This window comes from Gymnoscopelus microlampas (assembly GCF_963454915.1).
Source record: "Gymnoscopelus microlampas genome assembly, chromosome: 18".
NCBI lineage: Eukaryota > Metazoa > Chordata > Actinopteri > Myctophiformes > Myctophidae > Gymnoscopelus > Gymnoscopelus microlampas.
In genome coordinates, this window is record NC_139955.1 from 41,411,395 (window position 1) to 41,434,233 (window position 22,839).

The following is a 22,839-nucleotide window of genomic DNA, read 5'->3' on the forward strand; positions in this document are numbered from 1 at the left end:
TGGAGTAGAAGTAAAAGTATAGACAATTGGAAATACTCCAGTAAAGTGAAATTACCTCAAAATTGTACTTGAGTACAATTTTTTTAGCCGACATATAAGCTCACAACGGGTCGCATCACGACGCATTGAGAGCTTGTAAATCGACTATTTAAAAACAAATTTCTTATCGTGGTGCCATAGCGCCAAATCTTTTCAGATGGGGGCCAAATACGTATCAAATTTGGGGGTCCCTGACGTGAAAATGTGTGAGAACCACTGGCCACACACACCAACGTGACCTTAAAACTGTCTTCCAGGGTCTCTGAGAGAGAGAGGGGCTTCTGAAGGACACATAATCACTACACTATCAACACCTCACATTACAGACATGATGTCATATCTCACACACACACACACACACACACACACACACACACATACACACACACACACACACACACACACACACACACACACACACACACACACACACACACACACACACACACACACACACACACACACACACACACACACACACACACACACACACACACACACACACACACACACCACTATGTCAGACTCACGTTACTGATTACTTTACTGTACAGTAATCCAGCCTCATAGTTTACATTATTCACACGCAAACCGATGTGTACAATTATTTGACCTGACTTTAGTTACAAGCTGCTTTACGGATTTTGATTATTATTAATAATAAGCCCTTTTTTTAAATGACTTCGGCTATTAAAAAACAGCTGATCTAAAAGCTCACATTGCGTCGTATTTAAGATTTTCAAAACAATTGTTAAATGTTATTCATAATGAGGACTTTTTCTTTTGGTACTTAAGTATAGGCCTATTGTTGATGCTGCTACTTTTATACTTTTATACTTAAGTACAATTTTGAATACAGTACATTACTTTCTGTAGTATTTCTACATTGTCGTATTGCTACTTTGACTTAAGTGAAAGCAGTGGTGTAAAAGTAACTAAGTACATTATTACTCATTACTGTGCTTACGTTTTGAGGTACTTCTACTTTACTGGAGTATTTCCAATAGACCACCAAAGTCTGACGTAATTTACACATCCTTGGTTTGTCTACCTCCAAAAATAAACAAGTGACCCCGGCGGTTTTACTCTTATGGATATGAAGCATCAACTGACGGTGAGAAAACGATAATGTTACTTCCGCCGAATTAGTTACATTTTCGCCAGAAACAGACTGTATCAAATATAAGTGACTGACTATCATAAACGATACAGAACCTCCTCCCTGACAATTATGCCGAGACAGTTTGTTTATTTTTGGACCACAATTCTTATATGAGACGATTCTATGATGACCCAATGTTATTCTCCATAGCGAAATTACTTTACGAACCTGGGGATGAACTTCGGTGGTCTATAGTCTTTACTTTTACTTCTACTCCACTACATCTCAGAGGCAAATATTGTACTTCAGGCCTATTTTATAGGCTATTTGAAAATAGCCGATCTACAAGCTCACAACGCGTCGCATCGCGACGCGTTGTGAGCTTGTAGATCTGCTATTTTCAAACATTTTAGTACTTTTACTTTTGTTACTTTAAGTACCTTTTGATACCAATACTTGTGTACCTTTACTCTAGTAAATTTTCAATTCCGGACTTTTACTTGCAACAGAGTACTTCTACATTGCGGTATTGATACTTTTACTTAAAGGACGACTTCACCACTTTTCAACATATCTTCATATAATAGGACCTCACTAATGCTCATGATAAAATGGTACAATTCTTTTCTAATCAGTCTGTGTCTCAGAGGAGGGCTGTAGACAGTTCAGAAACCAGTGACATCATCGATGGGGAATCCAAGCTAATAGAAACTGCAGGCTTTGTATTCCTGGAAAGTTGCAATGCAATAATAGATCTCATTGTTCTCGCCTTAATACAAATCTGAATACAAAAATTGTAATCTTTTTGGGGGAAAAAATCCTGCCTAACGATGATGTCACTGGTAGACGGGTTTCTGGACTGTCCACAGCCCTCCTATGAGACACAGACCAAGTAGAAAAAAAGTGTATCATTTTATCATGAGCATTAGTGAGGACCTATTATATGAAGATATGTTGAAAAGTGGTGAAGTCGTCCTTTAAGTAAAACATTTTGAGTACTTTTTCCACCACTGAGTGAAAGTACTCGTCCCAGCTCCAGCAGTAGACGCTGCATGCCAGGCAGGCTCCTTATCAACATCATTCCACTGTCTGCCACAGGCAGCATGTGTGAATGAGCAGCAGAACAGATGACACAACAACCCCACAAATAGACTAAAGTCACTTTGGGGCGGCTGCACAATATCCAAGCTTTTTCCACACGCCTCCTAACAAATAAAACAGATTTGTTAAATAAAAAAATAAATAATAATAATAATAATACAAAAATATTAACACACACACACACACACACACACACACACACACACACACACACACACACACACACACACACACACACACACACACACACACACACACACACACAGTAGATATAGATAGACAGATAAACAGACAGACAGACAGACATATTTAGTAGGCTTATTTAGACTGAAATCATCATTAGTTCAACATTTAATTGTCATTAAAAAAGACAACTCTTACCTTAACAAAGGCTCCTACAGCAGTGACATATATATATTCCACAGACTTAAGCCATGAGTTTAACATTCATTCAGTGTTCCTTCTCTCCCAGCCTGTCTCTGTCTGCACTGACTGGAAGCTTCTAATGTAAATGTGACTGTGAGGACTTCTAGGAGAGGAGAAGTGTCACACACAGTCACACGTGTCACTGTGCAACAGGTGACGAGAGAGAGAGAGAGAGAGAGAGAGAGAGAGAGAGAGAGAGAGAGAGAGAGAGAGAGAGAGAGAGAGAGAGAGAGAGAGAGAGAGAGAGAGAGAGAGAGAGAGAGAGAGAGAGAGAGAGAGAGAGAGAGAGAGAGAGAGAGAGAGAGAGAGAGAGAGAGACGCTTGTACCAGCTGATACTGCTCCCCCTCCCCCCTTTTTTTTTTATAGTTGCCTAGTTACTTGAAGATCCCATATGGCGGAGGGACGGTGACACTCCCCCTATTGGGGGCCCCAATAGCCGACCTTTAATACAAGCTAATATATATATTATCAGTCAGCTATTACCTCGACCATAACTCAAATGTTATCTAACCCTACTTATTGTGTTAAATTAAATGTAGCATATTCATGTAATTTGATGTTACAAGTAAAAGTCTGGAATTAAAAATGTACTTGAATAAAAGTACAACAGTATTGGTATCCAAATGTACTTAAAGTACCAAAAGTAAAAGTACTAAAAATGTTTGAAAATAGCAGATCTAGAAGCTCACATCGGCTATTTTCAAATAGCCTATAGGTATAAAATAGGGCTAAAGTGGTTAATGTAGGCCTATGTTTTATAATGTAATAATGTATATCTGCAAAGTAACTAGTAACTAAAGCTGTCAAATAATTGTAGTGGAGTAAAAGTACAATATTTGCCTCTAGGATGTATAGTGGAGTAGTAGAAGTAAAATTATAGACAATCGGAAATACTCCAGTAAATTAAAAGTACCTCAAAACTGTACTTAAGTAGCCTACAGTACTTGAGTATTATGCACTTAGTTACTTTACACCACTGCATATCACACTACGACACACGATTTATATGCTAGTTTAAATCTTTATTATATCATTTCATTATTTAATCAATTATATAATGTAATTATATAACCCCTGTAAAAGGTTTAAGCTTATCACCAGAAATGACCCCCCCTTTACTGTACATATTTTTATTTTTGATTACTACTAGTTTATATGATGTCTTTGCATAGTATTGTATATTATTGTTTGTCTTTAAATGTTTCGATAAATTGAATACACAGGACCCCAATGGAAACAAGCCGTAAGGCTTTCTAGGGTTTAATCCTTTAATAGCATCCTTTTGTATTGGACTGTTGTACTTTCTGTGTTTTTTTTTTTGGCAAACTGTTAATAACGCAATCAATCAATCAATCAATAACGCAGAGACCCATCTGAACACCATCATCACACTATACCTTCACAACTCTGGTTGTAAACAGTTAGGTATCTACTAAAACAAACACACAAACAAACAAAACAAGTATCCAAATCATCACCATTAGATCCAATATCCGTTTAGCCTCATGTATAGCCCGCTTGCCTTTCCCTAAAGCTTTAACAACACAGCTTATTTGGCTTTTTATTAGCGAATGTTCAGGAACATTTCCACAATTAATTGATTCATATTAAGTCAAAGTGATAGCTAATAATACTGACTGAACTTGTGTGCGTGCTGTTTCAGAGTAAGGCAACAGTGCCTTCCTGTGGATTTAACCCAAAACTGCAGAATGATCAGATGGCAGTAAACATAATGTAGGCTGTGTGTGTGTGTGTGTGTGTGTGTGTGTGTGTGTGTGTGTGTGTGTGTGTGTGTGTGTGTGTGTGTGTGTGTGTGTGTGTGTGTGTGTGTGTGTGTGTGTGCGTGTGTGCGTGTGCGTGTGTGCGCGTGCGTTACTATACTTGTGAGAGCCAAATGTCCCCACAAGTATTTGGATATGAGAAATAGACATTGTGAGGACAATTTCTGTCAGGACAACTCATGAAGGATAAGATATGTTTCTTGAATATAAAATGAGAAATATATTTATCATGGTTTGGCAAATAAATTGGATCTGCTTTTAGGTACTCTGATAAAGTGCATCTCCCAACCATAGGGACTTCGAATCCCCCCGTACATAAACAGCAGATCCAAAACGACAGGTGGCAGCTGGGGTGGTGGAGGGTGAGCAGCAATTATTTAGCAAGACAGCAGTGGTGATAGCAGCAGCATCAGCAGCATGAGCAGCACCGTAAGCACTTCCAGTTTAAACAGAGAGGTCTGAGAATGAAATGAGTGTGTGATGGGATGAGTGGACGTGAACGTGGAGCTGAGACGGCCCAATGGTCGGCCGCCAACAACTGCACTGAGTCCCCTGACAGAATGTCTGTGCGAAGCGCAACGCTCATTTTCCTGCTCCTCACTAGAACATTTTTTATTTTTATTTTTTTAGATACGTTTAGAAATAGAAAACGTTTTTAATAGAAATAGAGTTATGCCTGATTTAAACGTAGTTATACGCTGGTGTCGTGCACTGAAAAAAAGCTGCTCTAGATTAGTAATGTGTTTGTGTGTCTGTCTGTCTGTGTGTGTGTGTGTGTGTGTGTGTGTGTGTGTGTGTGTGTGTGTGTGTGTGTGTGTGTGTGTGTGTGTGTGTGTACATAAACGTATGAACTCGGGGTAAAGGTCGTGACAGACGGCAATCGCGCCGCGATCATTGTTGTTTTGTCCTCCTGCGCGGTGCGGGGAAAAGGAAAGCTCACCATAATCCAGCTCTTGCCGCCCCCCCGCACGCACGCATGTGCACAAACAAGCACGCACGTGAGAATTTCACGGGACCGTGCCCGCCTCTCAACGCGCACCGCCCCTCAACTTCTCCGCACATCCCAAATAATTGCCCGCCACTCATTGAAAATGAATTACATAGGCGTGTTGGCCGCTTCGCGTCTGAAATGACCTTTAGTGTCTCACACAATATTATGCACTCACTCGTCTATGTTGTGCATGGAACTGTTCTCCATGGGGCTGTCTGGCCACTCGGGAGGGGGAAGGTTTATGGTGTCGCGCAGCAGAGACGAGGAGAACTCCTCGGCCTTTCTGGAGGAGGAAGCCATGGATGCGGACGACGAAACGTTCTCCTGGTGGAACACAGCTTCCTGTTCCTGTCCAAACGATATGGCTTCCTGTTCCTGTCCAAACGATATGGCTTCCTGTCGGAGACAAGCTCCTTCCTCCTGAATCTGGTGATGGCTAGCTTCATTCTCCAGCTGCTCCTCCAGATCTGTGTGTGCATGTGGAGAGTTAACAGCGTGCGTGCTTGAATGGAACACGCACGCACGTGTGCACACACACACACACACACACACACGCACAACACGCCTCGCGTAGCCAGACAACTATTCCACAATTTCCGAATGCCATAGAGTCTGGAAATACACATCCCGAAAGCCGAGAATGGAAGCTCTCATATGTTTGTCATTTCCCTTCACGAAAACATGTTTTAAAATGTCTCTACATTTTATTTTAGAACTTCCATCTCTGATAGGCTATTTTGATTATTTTTATTTATAGTAGGACACGTTTGCGCGACTGTACTTAACTTAAAATGGCAGCCTGCTTATCAGAAATGGAAATTATAAAATAAAGATATTTTAAAATATGTTTTCGTGATTGGAAAGGACAAACAGGTGACAGTTCCCTTTCTCAGCTTTCGGGAGGTGTAGTTGGGTAACAGGGTTGCTTTTTTGTTTCTTTACCTGATTTACTTTCTCATTTGAACTATTTGAGACACCAAAGGGTGTGACAGACAGACAGACAGACAGACAGACAGACAGACAGACAGACAGACAGACAGACAGACAGACAGACATCGTACCATTGTAGACCTCTAGTATGGCTGAGCAGGACACCGTACCAAAGGAGTTGATGACCATGCATTTAAACAGGCCTGAGTCCTCTGGGAAGGCCTCTGTGATCACCAGGGTGCAGAGCTCCTCTGAGGAAAAGTCAACATAATGGTACATCAACAGCCATGATATTATGTTAACTATGTTAAAGGATCCCTGCCTGATAAGCAACGTATATGCCTTAATACATTATAATTGCCCTCTATAACTAGAATAAAACATGAAAAACACCTTAAATATTTTATTCATTTTAGAAATAGTTCAATAACTCAAGAGGGACATCGCCCGTCTCAAGTTGATGATGTCATTTGTCCATGTGTGATCCAGCCCTATGGAATGTATGTGCGAACTAAAAAAACAACTTAATACTCTCTATGGTTAATATGAGCATCAAAACTGTATTTTTTATATGTCTTTATTGGCACATGCATTCTATACACTCCATAGGGCTGGACCACATGGACAAATGACATCATGAACTATGCGACAGGCGTTGTCCCCCTTGGGTAAAAGATGAGCTATTTCCAAAATAAATACAAATATTGAAGGTTTTCATTTTTAATTTGAATTATAGAGGGCAATTATAATGTATTAAGGCATATAAGGCTTATAAGTCAGGGATCCTCTTATCCACTTAAACCCTCTAGTCTTAAGGCCTTGTTCAGACCGTGGCTGTTCAGTTGTATTGTTTTTATGCAGTCTGAACAGCTAAAAAACAACATAAATGTCTGAAAAGCCTGATTTGAATCACATTCCTTAGAGCCTTGTGCAGACTGTATAAAACCAATCCAGCTCCAATCTGGATAGGAAATCAGATTTGAGCTCCAATCTGAACAGGGCTGGATTTCAGTTATAACTGTACTTGCATTGCCTTTTTCCCCATCTACACCAAATCCCTTCACCATCAGCTTATAGATCGGCTATTTTTTTGCAGAACGCTCCCCCTATAATTGTCATGCTGGGGTTCAAGAGGTTAAAGTATTTAGTTTAGTCTCTATCTAGTCTCTATCAGTTTCTATTAATACAGACCTTACAAGAATCATCAATGATAGTGAACAAAGGTAGATTTGACAAGAACCAGAAATATTATGTAATATCTCTTTTTCTTTGTCAGTTAGAGCAGTACTAAAGAAATACACATTTTTGTATCTAATAAAAACATTACAAAAATGGATGCCTGTGAATAAACAAGCATTATTTTCTTCATCATATACACATGTAAGTCTTTCCCTACTGACCTGGTACCGACGCAGAGCTGGCCTCTGGGAAGAGAGAGAGAGAGAGAGATAGAGAGAGAGAGAGAGAGAGAGAGAGAAATCAGTCAATACAAAATCAGTCAATCAACCTTGCATGTCCAAACTGTTACTTTTCAGGATAAAAAAATAAAAAAAATGCTCAAAACGCGTTACTTCCCGCCACGTTTCGAGCTTGCGGATCTGCTACTTGTGATGTTTTTGTGTGACGCTGTAGTATGATGATGAAGTATGGCGTTTAATTTACGAACACACAAAGTTAAAATATGGAGATAAGAAGTTTCTGCCCGACAGCAACGATATCCACATTAGAGACATTTATTCTTATTCTTTATCCATATTACAGTATATCTGCATATCTCAAATGAATAGAACGAGAACCCTTCCCCTGTCAGATTTATCCTCCTGAAAACTTATCTTTGCTCACACACAGGCACAAACCACCTTTGTATGCAGAATTGGTTGGATAGTTTCTGCATTGAATGGATGGTTTCTGCATAGATGGTTTCTGCACTGAATAAATGGTTTCTGCACTCAATAGAATAGATGGTTTCTGCACTCAATAGATGGCTCCTGCACTGAATGCATGATCTCTGCACCGAATAGATTGTTGCTGCTGGATGGTTTCTGCACTATTTAGATGGTTTCTGCACTATGTGGATGGTTTCTGCATTATTTAGATGGTTTCTGAATTCAATGGATGGTTTCTGCACACACACGCACGCGCGCACACACACACACACACACACACACACACACACACACACACACACACACACACACACACACACACACACACACACACACACACACACACACACACACACACACACACACACACACACACACTCACTCTTGCGCAGTATCCTGAAGTCGTCAGAGTCCAGTATCTGCTCGTCCTCTCTGTACCACATGACCTGTAGGGGGGGCGTGCCCCTCAGCCGACACTCCATGACCACCAGCTGTCCGTGCACTGTGGACACGTCATGGAGACACTGCACACACACACACACACACACACACACACACACACACACACACACACACACACACACACACACACACACACACACACACACACACACACACACACACACACACACACAGGAAGATAAAGCAGTGGGTTGTGGGTGTGTGTGGGTGTGGGTGTGTCTGTGTGAGTGAGAGAGAGTGTGTTTGTGTGAGACAGACAGACAGACAGACAGACAGACAGACGGACGGGGAGAGAGAAGGGGAGAGAGAGACAGACAGACAGACAGACAGACAGACAGACAGACAGAGGGAGAGACAGACAGACAGACAGACAGACAGACCCTACCTTAACAAAGGTAGGGGCGACTCCATTCCCTGAGTATTGCTGGTTGTACTGTGGACTCTGGGTCTGGGGGAGAACATTCAATGCAGTTCAAAGTCAAACTGAATACTGGCAACAAAAATAGAGAGCATTTAATCCGTCTGTCTCATGTCATTATTGGTGAAAATGGATGTGACATTTTGTGTTTTCTAACTTCTCAACAACAAACTTTTTGTTTATATAACGACAACAAAGAATTAGCCTGGTAGACCACCCCGGGTCGCGGAATTCACATTTCATTTGATTTCAGCAGACCGGTCTGCTGAAATCAAATGAAATGTGAATTCCGCGACCCGGGATGGTCTACCAGGCTAATGAAAAATACCACTTTCAGCACATTTGCATGGTTAATCTGCTGAAGAAATATGTGCACCTTTCAGGATGTTTGAACTGTCCCGTACAGTAGACTGTGTGTGATAGCGGTGTGTAAATGGTGCATTTATTTATATAGCGCTTTCATCCAAAGTGCTTTACATAGATTGTGCCATTACATTCACCCATTCACACACACATTCATACACCGATGGCGGAGGAAACCATGCAAGGCACCAACATGCTCATCGGGAGCAATTAGGGGTTCAGCGTTTGCCATCCGGCCGCTCTACCCCCCTGAGCCACTGCATGCCGCCCCATGTGTGGGGACGCCCGGTGTGTGCGTGCGGTACGGATGGGACATTTCATGTCACGATTATTGTGGCCAAAATAACTGTGATTAATGATGTGTGCGTGCTGGGCATGATGTTAAACTGTCCCGTTGTAACTACCATCGTCAATGTAGTAGGTGCAGTGCAGTGGATGCATTTGCAATTTCTGTGGACTGTGTAGCTTGCATACAAGAAGGCACTTCTTCTTCAAGGCACCGGTGGACTCTTCCAATAGGCCCTCCCGTGAACAGCTACCAGAAGAGAGGCAATAGACCCGGCGGCCTTCCAGCGGTATGTCCGTCCGCTGTAGGAATAGCAATGGGTGGACTTCCAGGCCCATGAGAACAACTACAGAGAGCGCTTTAACACCAAACAGCAGTGCAAGACTAAGAACATTGTTTCTTCTGGTGATCCAGCCTAGGACACACCCACGGACTGGTTGTTGGAGGGTTTTGAACAACTTGGGATGGCCAATGACGGGGCAGAAAGGCTGGCAAAGTGTTGTGCTGTCTCTGCTGCCATACTGTATGGGGCGGAGCCGCTGCTACTTGGAGTGCTGAGTGACACGCGTGTTGTAGCATAAGGTATCCATGAGTTTGTGAATGTACCTAAAATATTTGTGTCCCTGTATGCTTTCCCTGTGTGTGGACATAAATACATTGTGTGTGTGTGTGTGTGTGTGTGTGTGTGTGTGTGTGTGTGTGTGTGTGTGTGTGTGTGTGTGTGTGTGTGTGTGTGTGTGTCTCTCTACCCTCTGTGGGCTGATGCACAGCGGCTGCACCAGGCTGGAGTGTCTCTGCGCGACAAAGGAGGAGGCGGATGAGGAGCCAGAGGAGATGGCGGCGGAGGAGATCTCCCGGTGCGACGAGGAGGACGACGAGGAGATGGTCAGGGACATGGTGCTGGTCTTCTTCTGTGTGCTCTGGAGGCTGAAAACACACACGCACGCACAGACAGACAGACAGACAGACAGACACACACACAGTTTGACAATATATATTTTTAAAGGGAACTTTTGTAACTCAAATCTTTGCTTCTGGGGGTCCCTGGAACACCATATTTTGTCCGCGGCCAAATACATATCATTTTGGGGGTCCTTAAAAAGTTTGAGAACCACTGATATAGCAACATAGGTTTTTTCAAAATAGTGTTCTTAGGATTTAGAAAACATTTTGTAGAATCGGCCTCAGGTCTTAATGGGTCAAGTCATTTTGCTGGGGACCCCCTGTGTGTGTGTGTGTGTGTGTGTGTGTGTGTGTGTGTGTGTGTGTGTGTGTGTGTGTGTGTGTGTGTGTGTGTGTGTGTGTGTGTGTGTGTGTGTGTGTGTGTGTGTGTGTGTGTGTGTGTGTGTGTGTGTGTGTGTGTGTGTGTGTGTGTGTGATCATGCAGCTTTGTCACTACTTTTGGGCTTGTTTTCGCAAGCTGCTGCTTGTTTCTCTTGCAAAACCTGCCAGGTTGGGAGGCTAACAGGTGAATTTCTGATTACCAGACACCCTACCCAGGTAGCTGCATGCACCTGCCTACCCCAAACAGCTCTACCAGGAGTGGGGTTGAAACCAGTGTCGATTTTGATTCAGTTTTAGTCATAGTCTTTTTAATCAAATTCCATTTAGTTTTAGTCATATTTTAATCAGCTGAAATGTTTTACTGTTAGTCTAGTTTTAGTCGACTAAATATCATAAGATTATAGTCGACTAAATCTACAGTTGATTTAGTCGACTAAAACGTATTTTGGCGGTGCATTGATGGTGTCGTAATGGCTGATTTTACACCTGGTTCCATTCTGAAAATAGCCGATTTTCAGTATAGCCTACAAGCTCACAACGCGTTGTGAGCTTGTAGATCTGCTATTTTCAGAGCGCCATACCGAGCGCAACCAAACATAAAATGACTTGTCTTTTAGTTCTAGTTTTCTCCACTAGAACCCTCACAAACATTTTAGTCTAGTTTTTATTTGTTGACGAAATTGACAATATATTTAGTCTTAGTTTTAATCAGTTTTTATTGAGTTTTTATTTAGTTTTCGTAAGTGAAAAAAGATAGTCGACGAACATTTTTCTTCATAGTTTTAGTCGACGAAATCAACACTGGTTCAAACCCACGCAGACGCCTTAAGCGCCTTAAGCACTCGGCCGTCCTGGCTGGTTCATGTAACCGTGAGATACCCAAGACAAAAAGAATAAAGACATGCCATCTCTGCTTTACTTCCTGTATCTGCGTGACGTATAGGTGGCCTCCTATAGACCAGAATTAGGTGGGAGTCTATTAATTCCAATGGGAAAATGGGAACGTGAACACAGCTTCTGAATGATTCTTTAGCCCCACATGGTCACCGAACTAAATATTGGACCCAATCGCCACAAGCCACACAATATTCAGAACATGTTGACACTAAATGGCTTTCTTTCAGAGAGACACATCAGGAGAAAATCAACTTTATTATCGACCTTTCTCTGTCCTACCAACACACTCTCGCGGGATCCAGCACCAGTAAACACAGGACGTTCATGAGATCTCCCGTCATTTGTGTACCATTTCACATAGTGGCTACGATTGGGATGGTGTTTCTTTCTAAATCCACCGTCTTTGGAGATACTTACTGTGCCATGTTTCAGGCATTCCAGGGGGCAGTGCCGCCGTGCCCAGCAGGGGAACCAAAGGTTGTGTGTTCCTGAAAAAAGAAGACAGGAGACAGTCAGACAAACGACATCTTGGATTAGAGGTACAGTTATTACTTTTGAACCCGTCCCACACTCAACTCAAGCCAATTTTCAACTTGAGTGTGGTCTTGTATTTTTATTTACTAGACCAGTGGTTCTCAACCTTTTCTGGGTCAGGGCCCACTTGAAAATCTCAGAAGCGTTCAAGGCCCACTCATCTGACCACTTAACACAAGCGTTCAGATGGGTGGACCGTGTGCATTTTCAGAGCATGTTTATTTGTGTTCTGGCTTGGCTCAATGGCACTAACAATTAAGTTCCTATTCATCGGTATCTCAATGAAAACTATTATTTTCACCCAAAATTGTAAAGAAAAATGTCATTTCCCCCCAATTAATTCTTTCATATTAATGTTATATTATTATTAAAATATTAGTGTTTTGCCAATTATATGGGGGCCCACTTGCAATATCCCCATGGCCCACCAGTGGGCCCCGGCCCACATGTTGAGAAACACTGTGCTTTATTAAAACTGTAACATCATCCCGGCCTCCTTTGTCATGTAAACATTAAAGGAGGTGTTAGCTCTTTATTCTGATAGTAATCATTGCTATATGGAGTGTTTGTTCAGTAACGTGGGTCTCCCCATCTCTGCAGCTCTTTAGAAAACAGAGAGTGAACAACACTACTAACATTTATCAGCTTCAGTTTTATAGTGTTCCAGTTCCAATTGTGTCTGCTCGTTGACTCTTTGTTTGTTTGTTTGTTTGTTTGTTCACTTCCAATTTCACATAGTATTGCAATCTTTTATCTGTGCATAGCAACGTTACAGAAAGCATCAATATATGCACAGTCAGTAGTTTTAATGCTGCTCAGCCAACCTGTCTCTGGATAACAGCAACAGGCTATTTATAAAGACAGGAGATCCCCCTGGTCTCTCTCTCTCTCTCTCTCTCTCTCTCTCTCTCTCTCTATTTCTCTCTCTCTCTCTCTCTCTCTCTCTCTCTCTCTCTCTCTCTCTCTCTCTCTCTCTCTCTCTCTCTCTCTCTCTCTCTCTCTCTCTCTCTCTCTCTCTCTCTCTCTCTCTCACACACACACACACTTACACACAGAGAGAGAGAGAGACCATGACTTCATTGAATAAATACAATGAAAACAAAATTAATGAATAATTACATTGTTCATATGTAGTTCAATTAAAAAGCTACATGGTTCTGGGGAGATGTTTGTGGGGGCTTTCCCTACTCGCAATTTGTTTCAAATTCCCCATGTTGCTGAGGAACATCACCAGCAGAGGGCAGCACACCACTGATGCTGTGCTACCTTGGGGGATAGGTAGGTAACCATGGTCATCTATCTTATTATGTGTAGCCACCGTGTCAGACCACCCACATGCTTCCTGACAGATGAACTTTAAGAACCACTGAATGATAATGATGTACTCTCCGCGGACCACAAGGGGTCCAAATGGACCCTTACGGTAACTCTGAGAGTGTCACTGACGATTTTACAGTGTAGATTAGGAAAAATATCAGATCATTTGGGGGTCCCTAGCCTTACGCTAATCAACTTTATCATCAGTTACATACAGTTTTCAGCTTGACCCAGCCCACATGAGGAGCGCGGAGGGGGAGCAGTTAGAGTGGCTTACTCAGGGCCTGGTCTGGAATGGGACTTGAAACAACCATTCAGCTATGGCCGCCCTACACATCTAACTGCCTGGTGGTTCTTTAAATGAAAAAGGTTGACAGTCCCTGCTGGTTGCGCACGCACACACACACACACTGTTATGGGGGAGCGTAGTTGAAGCCTAGCTGTGTAGTGTTGGCTGATTGGTGCCTGAAGACAAGGGCGCCAATACTGTGGGTGCCTCGGGGCTAAAGCACCCAGGGGAAATGACGAGCACCCATCACAAACTCATCACAAAAAAAGAAAAAACCTCCGACATCTTCACTTCATGGAATACTTTTTTTTTTACTAAATTAACCGAATTAACCGCATTAAAGTAACAGAGACCCTCCAAAAAGGTAACAAAATAAAAAATCGGCGCCCCTGCCTGAAGGTCTGATTGCGTGGGGTTTGTTAATCCTGTTAGCTGATTGAATAGAACATGGGGAGCATCTTGGGTTGTTTAGAAATGGAAGGGTGGAGTCTGCAGAATATACAAGGGAAACAGCTTTTTTTTTCAGTCTTCAATTTGTTTTTGTCCAGGCCTTGATCCAATTCAAATCTTTGTTTTACTGCCTTCCTCCTGGTCCATCTTATAATTCTTCATGATTCATGCTGATCCACACACGCACGCACGCACGCACGCACGCACGCACGCACGCACGCACGCACGCACACACACACACACACACACACACACACAGGGACGCAGGAGGGGAACTGTGAGCTTGTAGATCTGCTATATTCAAATGATTTTCATACATTTGAAAACTTGAAATGGGACATTCTGCATAATGACTGCTTTTACTTTTGGTACTTTTAAGTACATTTTGATAGCAATATTTTTGTACTTTTACTCAAGTACATTTTGAATTCCGGACTTTCACTTGCAACAGAGCAGTGTTGATACTTTTACTTAAGTAACAAATGTGAGTACTTTTTACACCACTGGAGAAAACGCCAAAATACAGCGAGAGGACAATATGTTTCTGCAGGTAAACACCACCAGGCTGCTCCAGCGGCTGATGACTGCATATAGAGGGAAATGATTGTTTAAAAAAAGGGAGGGGGAATATTTATTGTTTTGTTAAGTAAATGCAAAATCACATAGTGCACTATGCCTTCAAGTAAAGTCATCTGAGAGCTTTCTTTCCACCACTGGGATCAGTGATATAACCTTTAGGCACTTGCTAAAAGTTCATTGTAATGCAATAGAAGAGTGATAAATGTATGTAGGCTGCAGGTCGGCCAGCGCTGTAGCCGGTCTGCATCCTACTGTGTGTGTGTGTGTGTGTGTGTGTGTGTGTGTGTGTGTGTGTGTGTGTGTGTGTGTGTGTGTGTGTGTGTGTGTGTGTGTGTGTGTGTGTGTGTGTGTGTGTGTGTGTGTGTGTGTGTGTGTGTGTGTGTGTGTGTGTGTGTGTGTGTGTGTGTCTCTGACTGGAGGAGCTTCACTTCACAGAAACCCGAGAGCCAGCACTGAGCTCCAGGCTAAATTAAACCTCACCGCCTACTGAGGAGAACGGAGAGAGAGACCAATGGCATGACCTGAGATAAATCTCTCTCTCTCTCTCTCTCTCTCTCTCTCTCTCTCTCTCTCTCTCTCTCTCTCTCTCTTCAATTCAGTGGGGCTTTATTGGCGTGGGAATACATACTTTCATTTACATTGCCAAAGCCAGTGTGAACTATAAAAACACGAAACAATAAGAAATGTATGGACAATGAAAAATATTGCCTTAAATAAATGTGTGAATAGAGCTGTGCAATATTGCAGATTCGCAGTCAAATTAAATAACTTCAAGCACTAAGTGAAAACACAAACCAAAGAATTGTTCTTTTGCTGCTAAAAAATCCGGATAACTTGATGTAAAAACATTGTCATAGAGCAGCCTCTTGCAGAATAATTCCCCCATAAGTATGTTTATGTTGTTCAGCAGTAGGCCTATACATTCATATTGAAATGTATCATTATGTTTGTAACATGTAGATTCCCAGTCAGTCACACAGAAGGTGCACATTCTGTTGTGACTGGAATCTCCTTATCTTTTTGTTTGTGTCTGCACAGGAAGATGCTGTCATGGGGGAGCGGCCTGTTGAAGCCTAGCTGTGTAGCTGGCTGATTGGTGCCTGAAGATCTGATTGAGGAGGTGCCTGTTAATCCTGCTAGCTGATTGATTAGGAACACAGAACATCTTGGGTGGGTGTGGCTAGAATACTGCGGTTGGTTGACTGGTAAAGGAAGGGTGGAGTCTACAGAGTATATAAAGGAAACTGCTCATTAGGTCTGTAAGCTACAATAGGGAGAGGTTGTCACCCTGCCTCCCCAATAATTTGAGGAGTTTGTTTGATTTTGGAGTTTTTGTTGTATGGTCCTGGATCAAATGAAAACCTTTGTTTTTCCAGCAAGCTTGCCTCCTGTTCTGTTTTTGTTTTGACTTTTTTTGTCTTTTGAATTCACACTCCCACTTGTGGCAAACATATACAGTAAAAAAGAATATACAACATTTTTTCACATGTATTTAACCTAGGCAGGTAATAAGATGTATAAAACTGTATAGTGAGACCATCCTACGCCTTAGAAACGGTGGCACTGACAAAAAGACAATTAGGCGGATCTGGAGGTGGCAGAATTGAGGTTGTTCTCCTTAGGAGTGACAAGGAAGGACATGATCATAAAATGACTACATTAGAGGATCAGCCAAGATCAGAAGGTTTGGGGATAAAGCAAAGGGGAGGTTGAGATGGTTCGGACAAAGGAGGGGTACATCGGGAGAATGATGCTGAAGCATGGGGCTACCAGGCAAGAGGATAAGAGGAAGGCCAAAGAGGTGGTTCATGGATGCAGTGAGAGAGGACATGCATGTTGCTGGAGTGACCGAGGAAGAGGCAGAGAACCGAAGCAGATGGAAACACATGATCCGCCGTGGCGACAACGGATGGGAATTAGCCAAACAAAGATGTAAGTAATTTTTTCATTGCAACTTCAAAGTACACCAGGCTTAGCCGCAAGCAACTTAAATGCTATAATGCCATCTGACATCGAAGTTGCATTACCAACCCTTGACAGCCCATTCATTGAAACCGAAAAGTCCTATCTGATTGTATTAAACGACTTTAAACTCACTAAGATTGCAGCTGAACGGAAAGCTTGGATTATCATCTTCGTATCTGTAAGTCTTTGTTACATAAAAGTCCACCGAAGACATGTTGTGAGCTACTTTCTGTAAATACATTCTGTGCAGGTGATTCTTTTTCTGTGTTAGAGTTTAGAAGCGCTCGTTGGAAATCACTCAACGGTCCTGTGTACAACCTGTTTCAAAATCGCACATAATGCAAGACAGGCAGCAGGACGTATAGTAGTTGAAAACGCCAACATTTAGAAAAAATCACCTGCACAGAATTAATTGACAGAAAGTAGCTCATAACATGTCTATGGTGGATTTTTATGAAACAAAAACTTGACTGAGACAAAGAGGATACTTTTAGAGGAGACACAGCTGCATTCTTGGTGAGTTTAACGCAATCAGATAGGACTTTTCGGTTTCAATGAATGGGCTGTCAAGGGTTGGTAATGCAACTTAGATGCGTTACCAACGCATCTAAGTTGAGCTTGTAGATCTGCTATTTTGGGTTCATGTGGTCACTGTCCAAGACAGTGGTTCTCAAAGTGGGGTCCGGGGACCCCCAGGGGTCCTTGAGAGGGTTCCAACACAATCAGTTTTAACCAAACGTACATCAGCAATCTGAAAATAGCCAATCTACTAGCTGACAATGCGTTGCCAGCTTGTAGATCTGATATTTCCAAAAAAAAAAAAAAAAGGGAATATTTCTGAAACATTTTAACAGACATCTTGTATGGGGGGTCCCTGACACAAAATCTTTACAGAGGGGTCCCAGGCTAGATGCATATTAAGTTAGAGAACCTACTGTCCTAAGACATGGACACATGTCTGTTTCATTATGGACCTCTAATAACAGATACATGTCGTCTCATATGGAGCTATTGAAATTAAGCTCTTTGCATTCATTTCTCAATTCTATATTTTCTTACTTCCTTGGAGTTGCTTTTGATCTGTCTGTCTGTCTGTCTGTCTGTCTGTCTGTCTGTCTGTCTGTCTATCACAGTGGTTCTCAACCTATTTCCTGATTATGGCCCACTTGAAAGTCTCGAAAGCGTTCGCGGCCCACCCGTCCGACCACTTAACACGACAGCCATTTGGTAAGTGGTCAGATAGGGTGGGGGGTGCATTTTCAGAGCATTGTTTATTTTAATGATCCATCAATCGATCGTGTTCCAGCTTGGATCAGTGGAACTAACGTAGTGTACTGTAAGTTCAGTATCACCATGAACATTTTCTAAAGAAAAAATAAAATCTGTTATATTCTCATAAAAATATTTTTGTTTTGCCAATTATTTGGGGCACTCACTTGCAATATCCTCGCGGCCCACCCAGTGGGCCCCGGCCAGGTTCAGGTTCGATTGTAAAAAAAAATAGCAGATCTACAAGCTCATAGCGCAGCACAGAGTGCCGTGCTATGAGCTTTGTAGATCTGCTATTTTTTACAATTTTGCAATTTTTTTGAATATATATATATTTTTGACATTTATGACATTGGCCATGTGTGTTCCAGCCCTATGGAATTCATGTACTAATGCAATTGTATAATGCAATTGTATTTAAAATATTGTTTTGATGCTCATATTAACCTTAGGAAGTTTTTATTAAGACATGCTAATAACATTCCTTAGGGCTGGACCACACATGGACAAATGATATCAACTTGCGACGCACGTTGTCCCCCTTGAGTAAAATATTAACTATTTATAAAATAAATACATTTGTTACGGTTTTTATTGTTGTTCTCATTGACACACACTCCTCCTGTTAAATTGACTCTTCAAATTGACAAACCCAACACACTACACATTATTATGACTACAGAGAATTTAGCCACAGCATAACGACCCTGTCATCGGCCAAGTCTGACCTCCAATACCGACCGTGTGTGTGTGTGTGTGTGTGTGTGTGTGTGTGTGTGTGTGTGTGTGTGTGTGTGTGTGTGTGTGTGTGTGTGTGTGTGTGTGTGTGTGTCCTCTCCAGCTGTGAAGCATGGACCACATACAGCCGGCACATCAAGTCCCTGGAGCGCGTCCACATCGGACGCCTACAGTACAGCATCCTGGGCCTCCCCTGGCGTGATCATGTGTCACATACTGAACTACTTGGTAAAGACAAGCTGCAGGAGTATTGAGGCCACGATCTCCGTCCTATACCCAGCACCAAACGCCTCGGACATGTGATCCGGATTGCCTCCCAAGACCTTCGTCCTACTCCTCCCGCCCCAACACTACCTCCTGACAGGCTTCGCCCTCAGCCCGTAGGAGTACATGCAATGACCCCCGAACACAGGCCAATAGGCTCTATGCAAAGTAGCCATATTGGGAAGAAATTGGGCCCCTTCCTTACTTCCTTCACAGGTCTTACCAATGATTCTAATGAAGGCTCTGTTCCATTTAGTGTAGCACAGTGGTTCTCAAACGTTTCAATTTCATGGACCACCATAACTCTTGAGAGTGTACAAATGGAACCAAATGGACCCTTATGGGTCCATTTGGTTCCATTTGTACACTCTCAGAGTCAAGGGCGCCGATACTGTGGGTGCCTCGGGGCTAAAGCACCCAGGGGAAATGACGAGCACCCATCACAAACTCATCGCAAAAAAAGAAAAAGAAAAAACCTCCGACATCTTCACTTCATGGAGTATTTGAACCGAATTAACCGTATTAAAGTTACTCAAACCTCCCAAAAAGGTAAACCCGGAAATTAACCGCAAATGTGGTGCAGTGGTCCTTTAAGCATAGCGCGTGTGCGTTGCACACCCAATAGCGTGGACATAAATCAGCGCCCCTGAGTTACAGACCCATAAGAGGCCATTTGGAACTCCCTCAAGGACTTTTTGAAACCCACTGGCGTAGCAGAGTGTTTCCAGTGAGCCAACATGCACAATATCAGCACCCTGGCTCTGTTTGACCAGAATGGAACAGAGCCTTAATTACTGTAGCATCATTGGTAGGCCTACCTGTGAAGGAAGTAAGGAAGAGGCCCAATTTCTTTCCAATATGGCTGCTGTGCATATAGCCTATTATTTTCGCATAGACACCCCGACAAAAGCCGGTTGCACCACGGTGGAATCGAACCCACAACCTCTGTGGTGGTGGGCAGGGACTTTACCACTGCGGCCACCCGAGCGCCCAACTGTGACTGTGACTCCTGGCGGCAGCACTGCCTGGAATGAACTGACACGCTGGAGGAGGACAGGACTGCCAGAAGACAACAACAAAGACATCAGGAACGAACAACACACCGTTGACTGCCGGGACCACTACCACCACTACAACCTACACATGCCCTATACCTGCAATAGAACGTGTGGCTCCAGGAGAAGACACCTTAGCCACCACAGAACTCACCGTTAAGGACATAAGTGGACGACATCATCGGATTCGATGGACAACCATAAGTAAGTGTGTGTGTGTGTGTGTGTGTGTGTGTGTGTGTGTGTGTGTGTGTGTGTGTGTGTGTGTGTATGCTCTTATATTGCTATGCTTGTGAGGGCCACATGTCCCCACAAGTATAGTGGAATCAAATGTTAGAAATAGACATTGTGAGGACAATTGTCATCATCACAAAGGGGCTGTTTTATGATGAAAGGTTTTAGATTCAGGCTTGATTTATCCCTATGTGTGCGCTGCTGACTACTGACAATTTTGGTCGTGCGAAACCGCTGTGCAAATTCACTTGGGCTTAAACATTTGTAAAAATGGAATACATTCATGAAATGACCATCCTGAAGTGTGTGTGTGTGTGTGTGGCGTGCGTGATAAGACTGGCTTGGGAGAGCCAGTAGTTTCCTGTTTGTTTTAAGTCTTCAAAGTATTTTGTTTTATTCCAAGCGCTACTTGACATCTTATCGTCAATCTAAGTGGACAAGCAGTCAAAGTCGTCTCTGGATGAGTTTTGTGACTTGATATTTGGTGTGTACCTGCGGTGTGACAAAGTCATTGTTACAGGACACCATTCAGAAACCTGCACTGAGACCTAAGAAGTAAACTGCCAAAGCCCCCCCCCACACACACACACACACACACACACACACACACACACACACACACACACACACACACACACACACACGGTACAGTATAGATACAGCAGGGTGAAATACATCACCCTGCTGGAGAGAGGGAGGGGGAGAGAGAAAGAGAGTTTGTGTGCGAGTGTGCGTACATGCGTGGGCTTGCGTGCGTGCAGGTTTCCTTGTTTCAGTTTCTATTGTTCTGACAACAACGGCTTCTAACAAGTGCTTCATATAAATTGCCTGTTTGAAACATAACCAGTGTAGCCATATGGTTTGATTGATTAATTGATTGAATTGATTGATTGAATACTTTATTTAGAAAATACATGGAAACATTACATGGAAGTATAATTCACAACACAAGGTCCTCTAAAATGGATCGCTCATAAAAGCTCATAAAAGGACAATGGCTTGGTGGCAGCCAGTTGCATTGTTGGAGTACGAGGCAATCACTTCACATACTCTAGCTATCGCAGTGTTTCTCAAACTCAGGCCTGTGACCCATTTTCGGGGGCCACCGAACAAGGCGGAAGGAGCCTGCTGGTTTGTGGGTCAGGGAAGGCTGACAAAGGGTCAATAGTTTGATTATAGTCTCCTCTTTATAGTAGCATGCTGTACCTGTCCTGGGCTCAGGGCTAAACTGTAGAGAAAGCGGGCAGAGACAGAGAGCAGACTCAACAGTGCAAATGTATGAAGGACTTTGACTTAAAATGAAAGTTCACCCCCCCCCAAAAAAACGTTTTCTATTAATTAGTCACCCCATGGAGACTTGAATTCATGGATATGTTTTTGTTTTTGTCGCATTCCTAAGCCAATAATTTCATTGTCAGCGAACCGGTAGGCAGCGGTTCAGGTAGGAGACACGAAGGAGACTCTTTGTGTCTCCTACCGGAGCCGCAGCCAGTCATCAAATTATTGGCTTAGGAATGAGACAAAACCCCAAAAAATATCTATGAATTCAAGTCTCCATGGGGTGACTAATCGATAGGAAAAGGGTAATTTAGGGGGTGAACTATCCTTTTAAAACCATTGCAAGCAGCACACCCAGCACGGTTGGGGGGGGGGCGTGTCCACCTGTCCACCATTGTTTTGTACAGTAGGTGCAAACAACATAGCTGTCGGGCAGAAACCTCTTATCTTCATATTTCATATATTGCTTTATCCTTTATCCTATATTAAAATTGGCTAATGGGAGGGCCGCCGGACATATGACTCAGACTGTCTGAGTCATATGTCCGGCGGACATATGACTGAGTCAGACAGAACCCTGTCATGCCCATATGGGCATATACTGATGACATCAGGGATCTCCATATTTAGGCATAAAAGGGACAAGAATGACAGATACAGAGATGTATCCATATATGGGCATATCAAGTCAGATTTAGCCCCATTTGGAACCTCTCTCTCCGCTGTATACTGTAGCTCAGAGATAAGGTTCCACATTCTGGGGTGCCTCTGGGGGGAGACACCGGTGAATATTTTCCACTATGAGTGATTCTTACCCTTTTCTGCACATTGTATCCAAAAAGTAAAGGTTGTCCCCCTGCTCTCAAATGTTTTAACTTTTAGCGGTCAAGAAAATCTGAG

The 22,839-nt window shown here is 42.7% G+C and overlaps 1 protein-coding gene across 4 annotated transcripts in view; it reads right to left on the bottom strand.

Annotated features, from left to right (window-relative positions):
• myot (myotilin) overlaps positions 1-22,839 on the bottom strand; it is a 63,246-nt gene that overhangs the window by 34,625 nt on the left and 5,782 nt on the right. For 3 of the 4 annotated variants that reach the window (XM_084041450.1, XM_084041449.1, XM_084041448.1), the window contains exons 2-8: positions 12,385-12,455; positions 10,536-10,713; positions 9,105-9,167; positions 8,640-8,781; positions 7,772-7,795; positions 6,503-6,622; positions 5,617-5,908 (exon numbers count right to left, since the gene is read on the bottom strand). In XM_084041450.1, the coding sequence (XP_083897576.1) occupies positions 5,617-5,908; positions 6,503-6,622; positions 7,772-7,795; positions 8,640-8,781; positions 9,105-9,167; positions 10,536-10,713; positions 12,385-12,392 (827 nt within the window). In that variant the 5' untranslated portion in view covers positions 12,393-12,455. The remainder of the gene's footprint in view (positions 1-5,616; positions 5,909-6,502; positions 6,623-7,771; positions 7,796-8,639; positions 8,782-9,104; positions 9,168-10,535; positions 10,714-12,384; positions 12,456-22,839) is intronic. The other variant, XM_084041451.1, reaches the window with a different exon arrangement.